Source organism: Cervus canadensis, chromosome 3 (genome assembly GCF_019320065.1).
Source record: "Cervus canadensis isolate Bull #8, Minnesota chromosome 3, ASM1932006v1, whole genome shotgun sequence".
In the NCBI taxonomy this organism is placed as follows: Eukaryota; Metazoa; Chordata; class Mammalia; order Artiodactyla; family Cervidae; genus Cervus; species Cervus canadensis.
Window position 1 is genome coordinate 91,650,126 of NC_057388.1, and position 19,533 is coordinate 91,669,658.

The 19,533-nt window shown below is 37.9% G+C and overlaps 1 protein-coding gene across 2 annotated transcripts in view; it reads right to left on the bottom strand.

Moving 5' to 3' along the window:
• Nucleotides 1-19,533, bottom strand: part of CHCHD3 (coiled-coil-helix-coiled-coil-helix domain containing 3) — a 283,851-nt gene that overhangs the window by 221,991 nt on the left and 42,327 nt on the right. For both annotated transcript variants that reach the window (XM_043463744.1, XM_043463743.1), the window contains exon 3: nt 1,184-1,265. In XM_043463744.1, coding sequence (XP_043319679.1) covers nt 1,184-1,265 — 82 coding nt within the window. The remainder of the gene's footprint in view (nt 1-1,183; nt 1,266-19,533) is intronic.

Below are 19,533 nucleotides of genomic sequence, written 5' to 3' on the forward strand. Positions count from 1 at the left end.
TGCAGTCCAAGGGACTCTCAAGAGTCTTCTCCAACACCACAGTTCAAAAGCATCAGTTCTTCTGCACTCAGCTTTCTTTATGGTCCAACTCTCACATGCATACATGATTACTGGAAAAACCATAGCTTTGACTAGACAAACCTTTGTTGACAAAATAATGTCTCTGCTTTTTAATATGCTGTCTAGATTGGTCATAGCTTTTCTTCCAAGAAGCAAGTGTCTTTTAATTTCACGGCTGCAGTCACCATCTCCAGTGATTTTGGAGCCCAAAAAAATAAAGTCTGACACTGTTTCCATTGTTTCCCCATCTATTTTCCATGAAGTGATGGGACTGAATGCCATGATCTTCGTTTTTTGAATGCCGAGTTTTCAGCCAGCTTTTTCACTCTCCTCTTTCACTTTCATTAAGAGGCTCTTTAGTTCTTTGCTTTCTGCCACAAGAAAGCATCTGCATATATGAGGTTATTGATATTTCTCCCAGCAATCTTGATTCCAGTTTGTCCTTCATCCAGTCTAGCATTTCGCATGATATGCTCTGCATATAAGTTAAACAGGGTGACAATATATGGCTTTGATGTACTCCTTCCCCGATTTGGAACCAGTCTGTTGTTCCATGTCTGGTCCTAAATGTTGTTTCTTGACCTGCATACAGATTTCTCAGGAGGCAAGGAAGGAGGTCTGGTACCCCCATCTCTTGAATAATTTCCCACAGTTTGTTGTGATCCACACAGTCAAAGGCTTTGGAGTAGTTAATAAAGCAGAAGTAGGTTTTTCTGGAACTCTCGTGCTTTTTCAATGATCCATCAGATACTGGCAATACGCAGTAGATAATGTAATTTTCTATCAAAAACACATTCATTAAAAGAATCTAGCTTGAGAAATGCCAGAAGAATCCTTAAGAACTATTTCTCACATACTGAAAAACCAGGGCTCACTTATTCAAGCAACTGAGAACAATACAAGAGATAAAATGGTGACTTACAACTGAGTCTGGAAAAGGGATAACCTAGGGCTTTTACAAGCACAATCCAAAACCAAAAAGAGCCACATCCATTTATGTTCAGCACATTCTGAAGTTGAGCTAGACATCAATGATGAGTCTCATTATAATCACTCCTCTCCAAAAGCATTTCATAATTATGACAGGTCCACCAAAATCTGTCTCAAACACCATGAAACTCACCGTTTCTGATTTTCAGAGTCTTTCTTGGCCTGTTCCAAAGCCAGTTCCTCAGCCACTCTTCTTTTCAATTCTTCATCAGAAACTAAAATCAACAAAGAGGGGAAAAAGATAAAATAAGTGACTTCTTTAAACAAAATCATGAGAATACTCAGGAAGACAAAATTGAGACTAGATCTTAATAGGCAAAGTTCTGCCAGCTGGTCAGTATCTCCTTGGAACCACCTAAGCACTGTGGAAAAGACCAATTAGTGCACTTCAGGAGTAATTTAATCAAGAGTTCTCTGGTGACCTAGAAATCTCCACACCTGCCGAAAGTTATAATAAACTCAAGGAGCTGCTTACTGCCCAGTGGGGACTGAGCCATTAAGTGCAAATTCTTTAAAATGATGTCCTACCACTGAAGTCTGACAACTGCATAGAGGAGGAGGAGAGGTTGTAAGGAAGGGATTCAGAGAGGAAAATGACATCAAAACATTCCCACTTTGATAACTGAACATTTTTAAAAATCACTTATTAGAGAAATAAAGTCATTTGTGGTTACATTCATTTTTTCATGATTTATGAAAAAAGGGAATTTACTGACTCATGAAAATGTTAAAACCATATTTTTGGAAAACATGTCCTTCAAATTCAAGTTCCAACAACTGAAGAGAGAAAGACACAGAACAGTGCTGAGATCACAGCTGGAGCTCTGTAAGTACCTGGTGACTTGACTTGAAACAGCTGGTCTTTCCAATTAGAAGATTTTGTACAATATGTTTTATGAGTCTTACAACTATGACAGCAAATAAATTGACAAATTTTATATACTCTTTAAGAGCCCTCCCTAAGAAATAAGCAAGGACTATTTCCTCTTCACTACCCAAAACCCACTACCCAAAATTATGAGCAAGAAAGCACCAGAAACATTTAAACTCTAGGAGTACACACAGGACCTTACCCAGCATTTCAACTTCTTGAGCCTATTAGAGGGAAACTAGACAGTACTGTCTCTGCTCTTTGAGACATTTTATTTGATAATCTTGACATTATAACAACCTTGCCTCAGGAAATATGCAAAAAATTTAGCTGACACTGGGTAACAGCAAGAAAAGAAGATATATGAAAGGTCTTAAGGATGTTTTCTCTTAATTGTAGACTATCAGAAAATAGCAACATCAAAGGACATCATCAAGAAGGTGAAAAAACAACCCACAGAATGAGGAAAAATACTGGCAAATCATATAGCTGTTGAGGTGCTTGTATCCAGAATATAAAAACACTTACAACAGAATTGAACAATAAAATGGCAACATAATTAAAAATGGGCAAAGGACATAAACAGGTATTTCTCTAAAGAAGATACACAAATGGCCAAATAATTGCATGAAAAATCACTCAACAGTATTCATCATTAGGGAAATGCAAACCAAAGCCACAATGATTTACCAATTCAAACATAATCAAAAAGACAATCAACAAGGGTTAGTGAGAATGTGGAGAAATTGAAACCTGCACATTAATACACTGCTAGTGGGAATGTAAAATGATGCAGTCAGTATAAAAAGTTTGGCAGCTTCTCAAAAAGCTACACAGTTACCATATTACCCAGCAATTCCACTGTTAGATACCATATATAACCAAGAGAACTGAAAACATGTCTACACAAAAACTTGTAGATGAATATTTATGGCAGCATTATTCATAATATCTCAAAAGTGAAGACAATCTAAATGCTCATCAACTGATGGATGGATAAACAAATGTAGTATATCCATTCAGTGTGATATTATTCAATCATAAATAGTTATGAAGTACTAATACATGCTACATGAATAAATCTTGAAAAAACGCTAAGTGAAAGAAGTCAGACACAAAAGGTCACATATTGCACATGTCCATTGATATGAAATGTCTAGAAAAGGCAAACCTGCAGACGCAGGAAGTAGGTCTGGGGCAGGGAAGTGGGGAAATGGAGAGTGACAGCTAAGGGTATAGGATTTCTTTGGGGGTACTGAACATGTTCTAAACTAGACTGTAAGATGGTTGCACAATCTGAAAATACTAAAAATTACTGAACTATACACTTTAGTGAGTGAATAGTAAAATATGTTAAATGTCTCTCAATAAAGCTGAAAAAAGAATATAATATAAAAAGAATGATGGACAAGGAACCAGAGAAAGATATAAGGACTAGCTAAGGTTTGATCCCAGTTTGCCCATCAGCAACCTGGGGGACCCTGGGAAAGTTACTAGCCTCTCTGGACAGTTTTCTCAAGAAGTTGCTCTCAAACAGATATTCTCCATTAGAACTGAATATATATACGTATATATACAGACATGTATATATACTATTCTGCTGTTTGCCATTCTTCTTCTTGGTAGTCTAAAGCGTGAGACAAGTCTCTGCTTTGAAAAAGTCACCCTAAACAAAAACCTTTTAAAAAACTAAAAAAGGAATTGTTTGATTCAGGCAAATCGTTAAGATTTTTTTTTTTTCTTTTCCAGCACTAAAAGTTTAAACAATACAAAACCCAGCAGAGAAATTACAGACAGTAATGGCTCCTCAAGGAATCTGGATAGACTTTGTCTTTTTATCAGTTAGGCTTTTAGGTCAATCAGCTAACCTAGCTGAGTTTTGATTTCCTCATCCAAAAATAAGACCAGGTAGGTTACACAGGTATCAGCTAGCTGTGAAGTTCCAGGCTATGCCTGCCACAAGGTGATGGTTTTCACGGCTTCCTTGCCTTCTTGTCACCAAGCAAAACAATGTGACACAGTTTTTCCAGTTGTTCACAGCTGGTAGCTCTATTAGTAGCAAAAATTGAGACACATATTTAACCCAGTTACTACTACCCGATGAAACTATACTCTAAAGTGTAGTATATCAGTTTGGGTCAATGCACAGTCAGACTATGTGCAAAATCACACAGATCTGCCAGGATAATCAAATTATCACAGCAAAATTTTTCTCAGGCAAAATTCAATCAAATTCTTGATCACAATTCATTTGAATTTCACTCAACAGAATGAGGCTTTGGTAAGACCTTGGTATACCAGGTCTAAGCATGAAGCAGTGAGATCAATCTTCTAAGGGAGCTGATCCAACATGTCCTCACAGTGTACTGTACGTCTGTACAGTCAAAGCTATGGTGTTCACAGTAGTCATGGATGGGTGTGAGAGTTGGATCTTAAGAAGGCTGAGCGCCAAAGAAGTGATGGTTTTGACTTGTGGTGCTGGAGAAGACTCCTGAGAGTCCCTTGGACTGCAAGGAGATCAAAACAGTCAATCCTAAAGGAAATCAACCCTGAATATTCACTGGAAGGACTGATGCTGAAGCTCCAATACTGTGGCTACCTGACGTGAAGAACTGACTCACTAGAAAAGACCCTGATGCTGGGAAAGATTGAAAGCAAAATGACAAGGGAGTAGCAGAGCCTGAGACGGTGAAATAGCATCACCGATTCAACCGACATGAATTCGAGCTAAGTCTGGGAGATAGTGGAGGACAGAGGAGCCTAGCAGGCTGCAGTTCATGGGGTCACAAAGAGTCAGACATGACTTAGCAGGTGAACAACAACCATGAATGCCTCTCACATAGGGGCTTCCTACCAGGGGAAAAGCCAAGATCAGCAGTGAGTTTTTCACGATGCTGTGATAAACCTCAAAGAGAATGATGAGGACTCCATTTCCAAATGGTGGCCAGGTGGGGGGCTGGGAAGCCAGCCATGCCAAGAGAGACTGCAGAAAAGGAAGTGCAGAAGGCTTGTCTTCCTTTTCTACACTCTCCCGCCTCTCATGCCTGCCAAGTCACCTGCCATGGGATGAGGTGGTAAATAGACGGAGAAAGTGGTGCAATCACCTAGGTAGGCCACAAGTGGAGGAAAAAAGGTGAGAGGACGAAGCATCAGAGATGCAAAGGACAGGGATGCTCTCTGCTCTCGAAGCCACTGAAGAAGACACGCCCAAGGGACCCGCGAGTTCCCATCACTTCTGGTCAGTCAAAGCACAGCTGTCTCTTTAATGCCATAGCTATTCCTGGAAAAGAAACACACACACACACCTTTTGGGTCCCAAGTCCAAGGTCACAGCTGAAAAAGTAATTACTTTAGCTACAATGGAGAATTTAAAATAACAAAAGATAAAACATGACCAAGCATAAAGTTTAAAATCTAAAATAGCAATTCAAAGCCCAGGCAGGAAATAAACTGGTGTGGTAATGGGTTTTGAGCAAATCTAAGTTTCATGTTACTTGTTTTTAAATCAATAGAATACAGAAAGCAACAATACATTTCTTCCAGGTAGATAGGTCCAAAGTGCATGAGGGAAAACAGATATACCATTTGGAGACCACTATTTAAAATGGCCTTTCTGAAAACACTCTTTTCAGCTTCAGGATCTAAACATTTTCTCAAATAAAACTGTTATTAAACTAAAAGGTCAGTGTTTCAGGATGGACTACTTTAACAGAAGCACAGGAAAGGCCAACTTTGCCTATTAGCACAGTGAGTTTCCAAGCAGATCTTTGGGGACTGGCAAAGTTTGTGAAATGAGAAAAAGTAAAAATGAGAAATTTTCAAACCATATACATCAGATTTGCCAGGCAAATCTGCAAACTAGTTCAGACTCAATAAGTAGGGTTCCAAAGCTTTCACATGCATTTCTCACTTTCCTTTTTAAATGTATTAAGACAAAAGGATGCTTTCTTCACATACTTGTAACTCATGGACTTGGTAAAATGTTCTCAGAAACCACTTTAATTTTTTTCTCAATGGCAAATGTATCTTAATAAACATAAAGACTGGTATTTGGTCAATTAGTTATACATGATATGACAATGACCACAAAATACGTGAGGAAAAGTCAAGCATTCAAACTGCTTGGTGACAGCAAGTCTGCCCTAAACCCTTTATTTGAAACTACTATTGAAAGTAAGAAGTATCTGAATTAAAAACAACTCAAATTTATGCTTGCTTTAGGTAAACAGCATTGTAAAGAAGAAAATGTTTTGGTTACTCCAATGATTCTTCTTTAATGACCACCTAGCAAATTTTTGTCCCTCTTAGCCACATTCTAAATTACTAAATTAAACTCTTAGGAAATTCTAAGAATTTCTAACTTGGGGATCAAATAACAAACTCCTAATCTTATACTACTTGATTCTTAGTATTCTCTGGAACTGTGAATACCATGGTCTTAATTCTGCGAGAAAGAGTAGCATTAATTTCCTACACTTCACCTGTCTTTTATGTTGCATGACAATGTCCTAATTCTCTGTTTTCAGAAACTGGTTAAATGTAGGATAGAGAGGGATGGGGTAGAGGAGATGGAACACTATAAATATATTTAAGATAGTTCCCTGAATGATGAACAGAAATGACTCCAAAAGACAAATGCCGTTATGAATGGCTCATCAAGCCATGACACAATGGCTTATGTCATGAAAACAAAAGACTGAAAATACAACCATGATTTGACTTACACAGATTCCCTGGATCTCAAGGGACATACCAATTTCCTTTTGCAACTTTTTCCACTATGACTTTCCCTTTTCTTCATTTTCTTAACATAATCCTTACATTGTAATTCCCTCCCCAATTACAGTATTTCTGAAACAATCTCCATAAGTTATTTAATAAAAATTATGGCTTGCCTCTTAGAGAAATGTCAGGTCCTTTGGGATTTTTCCTTTATTCCATTTCTATTTCTGGTCTTACTATTTACTGATATGTATCATATCCAATTTTATAAAGCCTATTATTTTCATGTGCTAGTTTAAAAACACCAAAGACAACTATGGTGATCTACTCTCAGAAGGAAATAAATGTATGTAATTGCATAACACAAGCAGCAGATTTTAGATAAACACTGACTCTGCCAGGATTGAGATAGCTGAGCCAAAGCTAACACCATAAAGTACAGCCAAATTAAATTTTCAGCTCCACAGAAATATCCATTAATCTTATTACTTCAAGAAATTCATTAATACAAAAAGAGCACTGATTGTTTAAAAAATAATAATGGAAGCATCCATGCAATCAATGAAATACAACACAGAGTGTATCAGGAGTAAATGAGTCACAGCATGGGTTGCAGGATAAATCTTGTCATGCTCCTTATCTTATAAAAGGTACAGGGTTTGATTAGAAGAGTCAAAAGATGGCTACAATAAATCTCCGGGGTTAGAAAGAAACATGTAACAGTGTGCCATTATCCATTTGTGGCACCGTCTAGTTAGCAGACAAACCTGATTTAAACACACACACACACGGAGTGTTAAGTATGATGATACTCAGCTGACAGTAACATTCACCATCACCTTAAGGGTAATGTAACCTAGGACTGACTTCAAAAAATGCCATTTGTCTAGATACCTGACAGGGTAACTGAGGCCACTGATAGATCAAAGCTAATGACGATATTGGAAGGAAAATCCTTAACTGCACTTTCATAACCATAAATATCGAATCAGAAGGTACAGTGTTACAAAGAGTTTGGCAACCTAAACATCAACCGCATCAAGTTAATGGCTTTATTTTGCAGTATTATTGCTCCATGAGGATTTATATGCTTCCGTAAATTTCTAATTTGAATGGCATGATATGCAAATAATGTTCCTTTTATTGTCTGCCTTACAACAAGCACTCCTGGAAACCAGCTCCATGTTCCGTTCTATGTGAGAACAAACCTCAATACGGGCTGCGGACGCTGCATAGCAGCAGACGGGCTCATCACTCATATTCTACAGTCTCCACATTTTTAAGGAGACAATTCATAAACCAGTACTGAGAATCAGATACACTTAGTATTTCATGTCTTAATATCCTGAAAAATAGTTGCAAAATCTCACACAGCCTCTAGGAAAATAAGATCTATAATTTAAATTAAAAAATAATAATTACCTCTGGATATTGCTTTTTGATGCATAGCTTAATTTTTTTGTTTCACAAATGGATGTATTTTGTTCACTGGGGATAAAACTATAAATTCAGCAGCATTAAATCTCCAACCCCAAATGAAGTACTAAAACCACCCAAACCTTTTTCTGTTTCTCTCCAATAGTCCTGAGTGTGACCATTTTCAAAGGCTTCTCCATAAAGATCCATAACACACAGAGAGGACCAAGCTGGATGTAAAGGCGGTTCCCATCTAACCTGGCTTTGTCATAATGCGTTTTTGTGACTTTGTTCAAAAACGCGTCATTGCTTTAGGCCAACGCTGTCTCCTCTGTAAAATGAGAACCCAAACTAGAAACTCTCCAACAGCCTTCCCCTTAACACAGCTGTGTTAAATGACAGCCTGACAGGACCAAATCCATGCTTGAGCCTCCATTTCCCCGAAAAGCCCAGTAACTGGAAGGTGAAAGAACAAGAGGTCTATCAATGACAACATATACTGCCCACTGTTCCTCTGAAGTGACATTCCACTCCATTTGGAACAACTGTCTAGCAAATACTCACCCTGAAAACTAGCAAAAACATCCCCTATGCTTTACAGACAAACGAGAAACACAGAGGAGGGAAGGAAGGACAGGGAGAGAGACAGCAATATTGTGCCGACTCTGCTAGGCACACAGCAGCTGCTCAATAAACATGTTAACTGCTTGACCTGTGGAGTCAGCATCAGTCATTAGGGGAAGCAAGCCCCCAACTTTTCAGGTAACTTAGGGATGATTCAGAAAAAACTAAGAACACACTCTGCGAAATCACATGTTATCTAAGGAAAAAGTGTGGACTGCCAAAAGACATTCAAAACAAGTGGCTTCTCCCCAACTCTCCAACTCTGCCACTAACACCATCACCAGTGATAACACTCATCACTCCTGGGCCACCACTACCAACAGTGTATTATTTACAAAGGAGAGAGGGATGGATATTCATCATAAGCTTGTTGTACTATCTGTAAGGTTTAATGCTTAAGTATATGAAGTTATTTTTGCTTAATTGTTTTCTCCCAAATCAAGCAGCCTCAAGGAATATACAAACTAGAGAAATCAATCAATTCACTAGGTAGTAAATCCACAATGATTTAATCCTATGCTAGGCTTTGTAGGAGATGAAGACATATGGTTCCTACCATTAAGGAGATACGAGTCTGAATGAGTAAAATTGTGCTGTGGGGGTTTAGTATTAATGAAACTTACAAAGGTGGGGGTGTAGTCATGGAGTGGTTCACGAAGGAAGCGGGACCAAAGCAAGGACATAAGACTAGACAAATGGAAAGGAAACCATTAAAGCTTGTTTGTAAGGGAAAAAAAAAAAAATGAAGGGTAATTTATGCTCATTTGTGAGTAGTCTTGGAAACTAGGTAGGAGCTTGGATAAGAAATGTTAAGAAGGAGGGTATCATAAACATGTTTAAAAATGAAAACAATGCAATGAAATGGGGTGTTATAGGAAGTCTAATCTCACAGAGATTTGCAGATAAACTGGATGGGGAAAATGTAAAGCAATGAGTGGGTCTCAAAACGCAGCTTCATTCTCTCTGCCCCCGTTCCCCGGAAGCATCACCGGGAACCTGTTAAGAGACGCAAATTCAGACGCACCCCAGAACTATACATCAGAAGCCTTGGAGGTGGGTCCCAGCAATCTGTGTGCTAACAAGCCCACCAGTTCTGAGGTGCTCACTAGAGCCTGCGTAGTGCTGGCGTAAGCTGATGAGGACCTGAACTCGGACACTGGCCATAAGCATGGATTCTAAGATATAAGGACTTTGATGCGAAAAACCGATCATCTATGACTGAGAGATGAACAACAAAGAAAGTCAAAGGTGCACCCAGATGCCAGAAAACCAACACCCATGATGGTCAATTAAATGAAGACAGATAATGAGTTTCGTGTCAGACATACTCAATTGAAAGTAATGGTAGAATCACCACATGGAATGGCAGGTAATTAGACATTTGAACCTGAAATTCAGATTTGATTTGAGACTTGGCTGGAAATGCTGATTTGGGAATGACTGTTACAGATCTGAGATCGGTGCATTTTCCTGGAAAAAAAAAGAAAATGTATAAAGAGAGTAGAAGGCTAAAGAATAGGCGTTAAAAATTCATCAGATGAAGGAGAGGTGTGAAAGAATATCACTAGGGACCAAGAAGAAATGGAATGGGAAAAGCAAGATATGAACCAAAGTACCCTGTGCAGAAACAGTGAAACAGATTTCGACTCGTGCCAATTCCGATCAGCTGGCAGCGGCGGCCGGGGGCGCTGTGTGCAGGACTCCACGGCCTAGTCCAGGCTCAGTGATTTCACGTCTATCCCGGGCACAGGAGGAAGACTTGGCAGCGCGGCTTGCAATGACCCACCGTCCCATGGAGTGCATGGACATCAGGTGGTCCAGGCATCAGGAACCAGTGGGAGGAGGCAGCAATTACAGGCCTCTCTTCACCAAGTTTAGAAATGAAACAAAAAGGAACGAGGTGGAAAAATTATAAATAAAAGATGATTTTTGCAATTGGTGGAGACCTGTGCGTGTTTGAAGGGCAGTCATAATCAATAATCTGCAACTAAATTATAAAAGACTGATGAATGCTAGTGGTCGCTGCTCAAAAGTAATTTAGAGACTATAATGTATACATTACTCACAAAGATCTGGTTGTACAGTAGCATGGACCAGTTCACACTGATATATCATATTCCAGTCCTCCTTCCTAATTACCACACTGATGCAAGCAAGGCTCACAGCACATTTCTCTAAGCGTACAGTTTAGAACACTGAAACAGTGGACAAGCCTACTTTCATGTGCTAAAGGGCTTTACCCAAGACTAATGTCCTAACCTAAGTAATTTGCTTTGGTAAATAGAAAGTCAAAATATCAAGTCATAAATCATTCTTCCTTCCTCCTACTAGTGAGAAAAATGGTATTTTAGCCAAAAATCCATTACTACTAATAAAATTCCTAAACTCAACTAAAATATTTAGTACTTCAAACTCTGGCCAGCACTATTTTCCAAGGAAGACTTTAAATGTATCTCTGCATGTAATCAAAGCCCAAGGAAAGCAAAAGTCTAAAAACAGAATCTTCTAATCCACCTACAGCTCTGGGAAATGTCAACTAACTCCAACCTCAAGACTTTTCTTCTTCTGAATGAAAATAAAAGTTCTGACCCAATGACAGCCCTTTCTATAAGAAGGGGAAAAAAAAAAAACAAAAAACCTAGAGTCCTATTTCTAGATATTGGCCCACCACTAGGCAGCAAAAACAGTAGGCAGATCAGAGTCAGACCTCTGGGCTTCAGTGGCTTCATTTATAGTCCATTAAGGGTGAGATGCCAAAAAGGACCTACTTAACCCATGAGCTAACCACTGCAGAACAACAGCCTCTCCTGGGAAGTTTTAAATAAAGCAATTGAGATTTTACACCCATACCTGATTCATATTTTATTTATGGTAGTTCAAATATATTAAAACTGTGAGGCAGCATAATACATATTGGTATAATATTTTTCATTAAACTATAGTGCAATACCCTGAGCTTCGTATTTTTTTTTTTATTTAATTCACACTGTGAAAATTAGGTCAGCCTCGCTTTTATCTATAACCCTGTTATTTTTTTCCTTCATCCAATGAATATCCACCTAGTTGTTCAGAAAACCCTATTTCAACGCAGTCATAGGTGGCTGCAATGTCTAATAAACCAAACATAATTCTCTGTGAAGCACTGTGGAAGCTCTGTGAAATCACTGATCACCAATGACTTCACCATCTTTACGAGACAAGACTGTGCACAAGAATTTCAAGAACAAAGGCACTATCCTGTCTTTTAAACACAAGAATGTACTTAATCTTTTTCCTAAAAGTAAAATCATCTACAGTCAAGTTCAACTCAACAGAATAGTACAAACATTTATTATGATTATATTCCTAAAGATCCAAAAATTTCCTTCATGACATTTATTATGATTATATTCCTAAAGATCCACAAATTTCCTTCATACTAGTGTTACACAGAGAAAGGCTGTTGAACACTTTGTCTTTCAGAAGTAGTTATGTCATGTGCTTAAGGCTTAGGATGTAAGTGGTTTAGAACACCTGGGATGACATAAAAGGTCCTTGCTCAGACCAGTGGATTTCACCCTGATAGGATGGAAATACAAAATAAAATATTTTGTAACACTCCCTCTACTATGCTGAAAATGAACAGATAATACAGACACAAGGTTTTTAATCAATATAATACCCTAAGTGTAACATTAAAAAAAGAGAGAGAAATTAATTTATAAAGAATAACGGCATTTTAGCATGTAAATGCTCAAGCCTGCACTTGCTGCTGTTGTTTAATCACAGAATCGGACACAAACTGTAGCCTGCCAGGCTCCTCTGTCCATGGGATTTCCCAGGCAAGAATACTAGAGGGATGGGCAGCCATTTCCTTCTCCAGGGGATCTTCCCAACTCAGGGATCGAACCTGCGTCTCCTGCATTGGCAGGCGGGTTCTTCACCACTGAACCACCAGGGAATCAGCCCTCATGTCTACACTAGATACAATAAAACAGGCTGACTCTTGAGCTTCTGTTAAACCACCACATATGCAATAGCTATGGTTACTGTGACAAGAGCAGTTGCATCCCCAGAAAATTCAGAGTATCTTAACACTATACAAAACCACACGCCTTCTGTTCGTTCTGGGCTGGGTGGGCAGGTTTTCAGCTGCAAGAATTCCTGATGGGACATTCTGAAATCGAGGACACAGGACAGTTTTTCAAGGGACGGAACTGCCTGAGGCACTGCAAGCTGTCTAGATCCCTGTCCCCATCTCCCCATGAAACACCAGTGGCTCCCCCACAGATCTCTAAAATCCCTCTCTGGATGCAGTACTGCCCCACCGCTGAAAAACACTGTCATAGATTGGGCCAAAATGTTCACCCTGATAAAAGATAAACATGGGAAACTAGCTACTTTACAGTCTGCATGACCAGTGATAATGACAAATAACCCACTTCCAGTAACATGGACTTTTCAAACACAGATGAAAATCTGGTGATGACAGCAAAGCGCCTTCCTCCCACGTGACCTCTGCCTTTGAGGTGCCCAAATACTACCAGCTTCCTCTCTCTCCATACTCACCAAAGCCACATCTGCCCAGTCCCACTCACCTTGATCGGGAGGGGGCAGTTGGTGTGTGGGTGTGTGGGTGTGGTTCACTTAGTCGCGTCAACTCGTTGTGACTTCATGAACTGTAACCCGTCAGGCTCCTGCTGTTCCCTAGGGTATCCAAAACCACGTTGTGCGAAATCATCCAACTGTCTTTTTTTTCCCTCTCTTGGTGCCTCAAAATATGTCATGTAATAAGGACAAGGACTTCATTAAGAATCCAATGGAAATGAAAAGTGACTACAAATTACAGCCTCAAGACCCCAGCTCACTGTTATGGTATCTTAAGAATGCACACAGATACAAGGTGATACCCACCTACCCAAACTATTCAGATGCATTAGGCATTCACAGACATTTTCAGATTAATGTCTTTAAGAGTAAATTTCTCAAGCATAGATTTATTTCAAGCTGACACACTTCCCATCAAAACTATCTACATCAGATAGCTCTTGGCCAATTAAAATTATATCTTTCATAGGTGACAATATCAGAATTAATATTGAACAAACAGTTCAATAAGGCTATAATTTTATATTCAAAGAAAATGAGAAAAGGATTTAAAGTTATTCACTCTAAATTAACTTCTAATAATTCACAGAGATTCCATTTTGAAATTAAGGAACTGAAGGGTTTAATAAGGAATAATTTCTCTATAAACACCAAAAATAAATTAGCTTTTACTACAGCATATAATACGAAATTATATAGAATAAATGGTAGGAAAGCAGCAAGGGTACAATCTAAACATATGATACTTTAAAAGATACACATTCATGTTATTTTTAACTATTTTAACTGTTAGCAGGCAGAGGTCCCTAGGAAGTATTTTAATGAAACTAATAATTAGAATAGCAACTTATCCTCTGTAAATAGTAACGTCCAAGGTTCACAATGACTACATAAAATAATGTGCTAAGTAATCTGAGATTTCCCCTTGGAATTTTCTTACCAAACCCTCCCTCACTATCTACGCCATCACTTACCCTGACCTCGTTTCATATGAGTAAACATAAATCTTCTCTAATTTCACGACAAACTGTAAATTAAATGAACCCAAATTAATAAGACTTTGCTGTGTGTTTCATCACTTATAAATGACTTTAACGTATTTGATCTCAGTTATATAATTTATAGAGAATTTTACGGTAAGGAATTTTATGACATTATTCATATATAATATAAAAATATCTTTTACAAGATAGTATAAAATGTTCAGATTTAAGTTGATATGCATCTGAAACACGGCCATAAAATAATCATAATGGTACAACCTGCCACACATGAAAATGAAAGGCTTTCATTTCATAATTATAACCACGGGCCGAAGGTGTGCTTATGTGTATCTGTGCATACACCGTAGGACTGTGAAATACAAAAGCATGTTATATTTGATTTCTCTTAAAGGACATAAAAGCAGATTTCAAAACAAAACAATTTTAATTAAAGAATCAGGTTTAAAGAGACCTGTGTTCTATTCCTGACTCTATTCTCTGTGACTTAAATTCTTATCTGTAAAACTACCAATGAAGTTTCTCTTGAAGATGAAATGGACTGAGGAGGTATTTTAAGTCCAAAATGAACTCATTATGAAAACAGAATGAAACTCCCCTCAACTGAAGAACCACCGGCATTTCATTTTAAAAATCCTGACTGACGCTATATAACATTTCATTGAGCCAATACTATATTTTGTGAGAGGCTATTTTAAGCCATATATCCTTCAGAATGTCAACATGCTAGGATTTACAATTTTTAAAACCCACAGCAAAAGAGTATGTAACAGAAGAATTTGTGGTGTATCTTTCAAGAGGATTTAGGATCTAGCTTGATGTCCAGGTCCAATTACATAAGTATTTTAGCTTCTGATCTCCAAGGTTCACATATTTATTGTAAATTAATTTGATCTGACAGTAACAAGAATGAATTTGAATCTCTTTCATTGTCTTTGAACATTACTAAAGTCACAGATTATGATGAATGAAGAGGAGACTAAAGGGTAAGGTAAAATTGATGCTGATCAAGGATTGTCTAAAAATTCATTTTCATGGCCAGTTTAAATGACTATTAAATCTTCCTCTTAGAAGCATGAAGGCTGATGGCAATGAGAAAGACTTAAACAACAAGGAAGAGTAATATATCTTTTACACATAAAATAATGAAAAAAGGAACCAAATTACACATGCAAAAATAGGAAAATGGTAAAACAGTTAAAACAGAACAGCCATATAACAAAATACTAAGCTAATATTAAAAAGCAAGTAATAAAGAATATTAATCCCAGGAAAACAGTCTCACAAGTGACTGAAAAGGACAAGATACTAAACTGAAAATACTGTTGCTCTTCATTTTGTTTTGTATATGTCCAGCTCTGAAAAAAGCATAAGAAATACATACACATATACGGCCTGGAATGATATATACAAAATGATGATGGTTATCTTTGAATTTGGGGAGAATGGATCATTTTTCTCTCTTTATACTTAATAGTATTTTTTACCAAAAGCACATTTTTATATTCATAACCATTTTAAATGAGGCATGAATAAACAAGGGAAAAAATTCCAGTTTTTACAAAAACTATCATTTCAATCATGAACATCCACTGTACAAATTATATCAGCTCAGCTAACAGAAGTTCAAACCACTTTCTATACACCAAAGGAGAGCTGACTGGGATTAAAGTGTCCAGAAACAACACCCCAAGATTCAAGATAGCAAAATTGATTTTCATTTTCTCCTTTTACCTCACAGCCATCCTGCCTACACCCCATTCTTAAAAGGCAAATTACTCAAAGAAAATACAGTCACACACCACTATGATAGTAAAGTCTTATTTCTAACACAGTTTTTCTTATTACACTGTCTGGAAGCACACCACATGGCAAGGGCTGCTTGACAAAGAATTCTTCCGGGTTGAAAATGACGATTCAAAGTGTCAGGAAAAAAGACTCGGTGGCCATATTAAATGTATGGAGCATATGGAGGAAATCTTAGCCAAAATATTCTCTTTTCACTTCAGTTTTTAATGTAGCATTTAATTTTTTGCCTTCCATTCAGACTTTTCAATTGATAATACCAGTGCCCCTAGTACGATGAACGATATATGTTACCAAAGACAGCTGATGAAAAATCCTTAGTCAGTGACTTAAGCAATCAGCTGAGGTTAAGTCAGATAAAAGGAATGAAAGAACCACTGATAGGATTTTCTACATCAGCAACAAATATCCCACAACATAATGAGGGTGAAGCTTCATGGAGATACACTTCCCACAGGTAAGCAGTCACTGCTACAAAATGTCACTCTATTTGGGGATGTTCTAGAAAATCACTCTAGAAATTGTCCATTTGGGCTGTGAAACAGACATAGAGATCTATTTATTTTATTCCATACAGGCATAGGCCAAAAGAAAAAAAAACATCAACTATAAATTTTAACTATATTGTATCTATCATTACACCCTTTGTTGCCACCAGCAAATTAAAGCATTTAATGTTCTTTGCTTGCTGATCTGATTTATACTTAGTAGGAAATACATATCAAAATATAGCCCTGTTTCCTTAAAATGGAATCTGACAACTTCTCACTGGGGTTCCACGCCTGAAGCATCTCTGGTAGAAGCTATTATTCAATGTACCAAATTTTCATTTTTTTAAAGTTGCTTTAGTACGTGCACACACTGTAATCACTGGCTAAGATGAACAGGTTTTAAACACCTCTCTGTGGGAATTGTATCTCAATAACAAATATCAAAACCATCTCTTTTCACAAAGCTTTCAAGACAGGGTAGCAAAGACAAATGACAGCACTCTATAACAGATACTATAGCTCTATCTTCACTTTCATCTTATTTATTTGGGTCTAAAGGAAAATTAGACTAAATTATTCAATCCTTGCAGTAGTAAAGAAATCCTCAGGTGCTGTTTATGCAATCTGGTTATCAACTGAAAATATTATGTCTTTTCAGTTTTTCATCCTGCTGATAAATGGGTAACTAAAATCCAAACAGGAATTCAAACATGTGAGAAAGTGAAACAAAATATTCCAACGTAACTCAATTTTATTTTGGCAAGAACGTCCATCTCAAGGTTACCAACATTTTCAACACAAACTACCCTTTTCCACTCTCACCTGGGAATCCAAAGAAAATGATGAAAGACTTAACCCAGCACAGACTGCCATACAGGCAATGCGTGGTTGGGCACATGGCTGATCAGAATAAAGACAACATTGTCCAGCCTGGCTTGCAGTCACGTAGTCTCATGACCATGTCCTGGCTAATAATACGTGACTGGATGCGGTGTGTATGGCTTTGAAGTTATTCCCCATGGCCCGGGCTAGAGGACAGCTGGGAGCCTTCGTGGACCACATGGTCAAGGGAAACAGCTTAGGGATGCAGAGCAATAAGACAGAAGGAGCCTGGGTCCCCAACTTAAGGAGTCATGAAATTATCCGAAACGTTATACAAGGGAAAAGTACAATTCTAACTTTTTAAGCCACTGTTACTTGGAGTCTCCATTAGACAGCAGAACCTCTCTTCTACCCAAATATTCTGATAAAAAATGGCAAAACTGCAAAGCTCTCTATGGGAACTTGAATAGAATTTGTATCCTGCTGTTGTGTGTGAAAACTATATAAACCTTAATTATACTGAATTGGTTCATGGTGCTTTTCAGATCTACTATATCCTTCAACTTTTCTATCCATTCTGTTAATTTCTGAGAGTTAGTTTGGTATTGAAACTCCAGCTAAAAATCTCTATCTACATAAGAAAAATTGTAATATATTTAGTGGAACTATATGTAACTTTATTCTGCATTTTCCAAGTCTTCTGTAAATGTCTTAGCATACTTTCAGAATTTAAAAAGAAAAAAAAAAAAAAAACTCAAAGTTCTAATTTAACTTTTCTCACACCTAGAAGAATCAAAGATAGCCTGAAAAACATGAACACTTAAGAAGCTAAAAAATTAGCTATACTGAGCATACTTGAAAGAGGTGGAAGAACCTTGAAGGCAGACGTCTATACTTGCCGCAGGAAAGTCTCCTCATCCAAAATATGTGTAGTAAGAGAAAACTGGAAAATCAATGAGGTGCTTTGTTCAAATCGGGGCAAGTCAGTTAAACAAGTTATTTAATCTCTTTAGAAAAGAATGTCAGCTCTGGAATCACACTGCCTCGATCTAAAACCCTTCTCTGCCATCTGTTATTTTGCATCCTTAGTCATAAGCCTTCCTGTGACTCAGTCTCCCCACCTACAAAGCGGGTATAATAAAAGTAACCTTGTAAAAAAAATGTTGTGAGCATCATATTACCTTCTGACATATACCACTACCTCATCAGATTACTCTTTCGCTCCCATAAACCTACTTCGCCCAGAACATCATACAAATAATCCTCAAATTTTAAATAGCCTGCAACTGATAGATTACTCATTTTCTACCCCAGGAATTCTTTGAGCTTCCATCCTTCCATCTACTGGCTGTTCAATCCGTCTAACATAATCATACAATCTACTAATTCACAAACTTTCCACCACCTTTCCAGCAAGCTAAACCTTCATGAGAAAATGTTGCAGCTATCTCAAAGTTTGTTGAGAATCTGACTACTTAAAACAACACTCTCAAATTTTTTCCCTCTCTCTTCTCATACAGCATTCTACACAAAAGCAGTAAGGAAACAACATCAGTTCAGTTCAGTCGCTCATTCATGACCCCATGGACTGCAGCATGCCAGGCCTCCCTGTCCATCACCAACTCCCAGGGTCTACTCAAACTCATCTCCATTGAGTCGGTGACGCCATCCAGCCATCTCATCCTCTGTTGTCCCATTCTCCTCCTGCCTTCAATTATTCCCAGCATCAGGGTCTTTTCAAATGAGTCAGTTCTTCCCATCAGGTGGCCAAAGTACTGGAGTTTCAGCTTCAACATCCGTCCTTCCAATGAACACCCAGGACTGATCTTTAGGATTGACTGGTTGGATCTCCTTGCAGTCCAAGGGACTCTCAAGAGTCTTCTCCAACACCACAGTTCAAAAGCATCAGTTCTTTGGTACTCAGCTTTCTTTATAGTCCAACTCTCACATCCATACATGACTACTGGAAAAAGTATAGCCTTGACTAGATGGACTTTTGTTGACAAAGTAATGTCTCTGCTTTTTAATATGCTGTCCAGGTTGGTCATAACTTTGCTTGTAAGGAGCAAACGTCTTTTAATTTGATGGCTGCAGTCACCATCTGCAGTGATTTTGGAGCCCCAAAAAATAAAGTCTGACACTG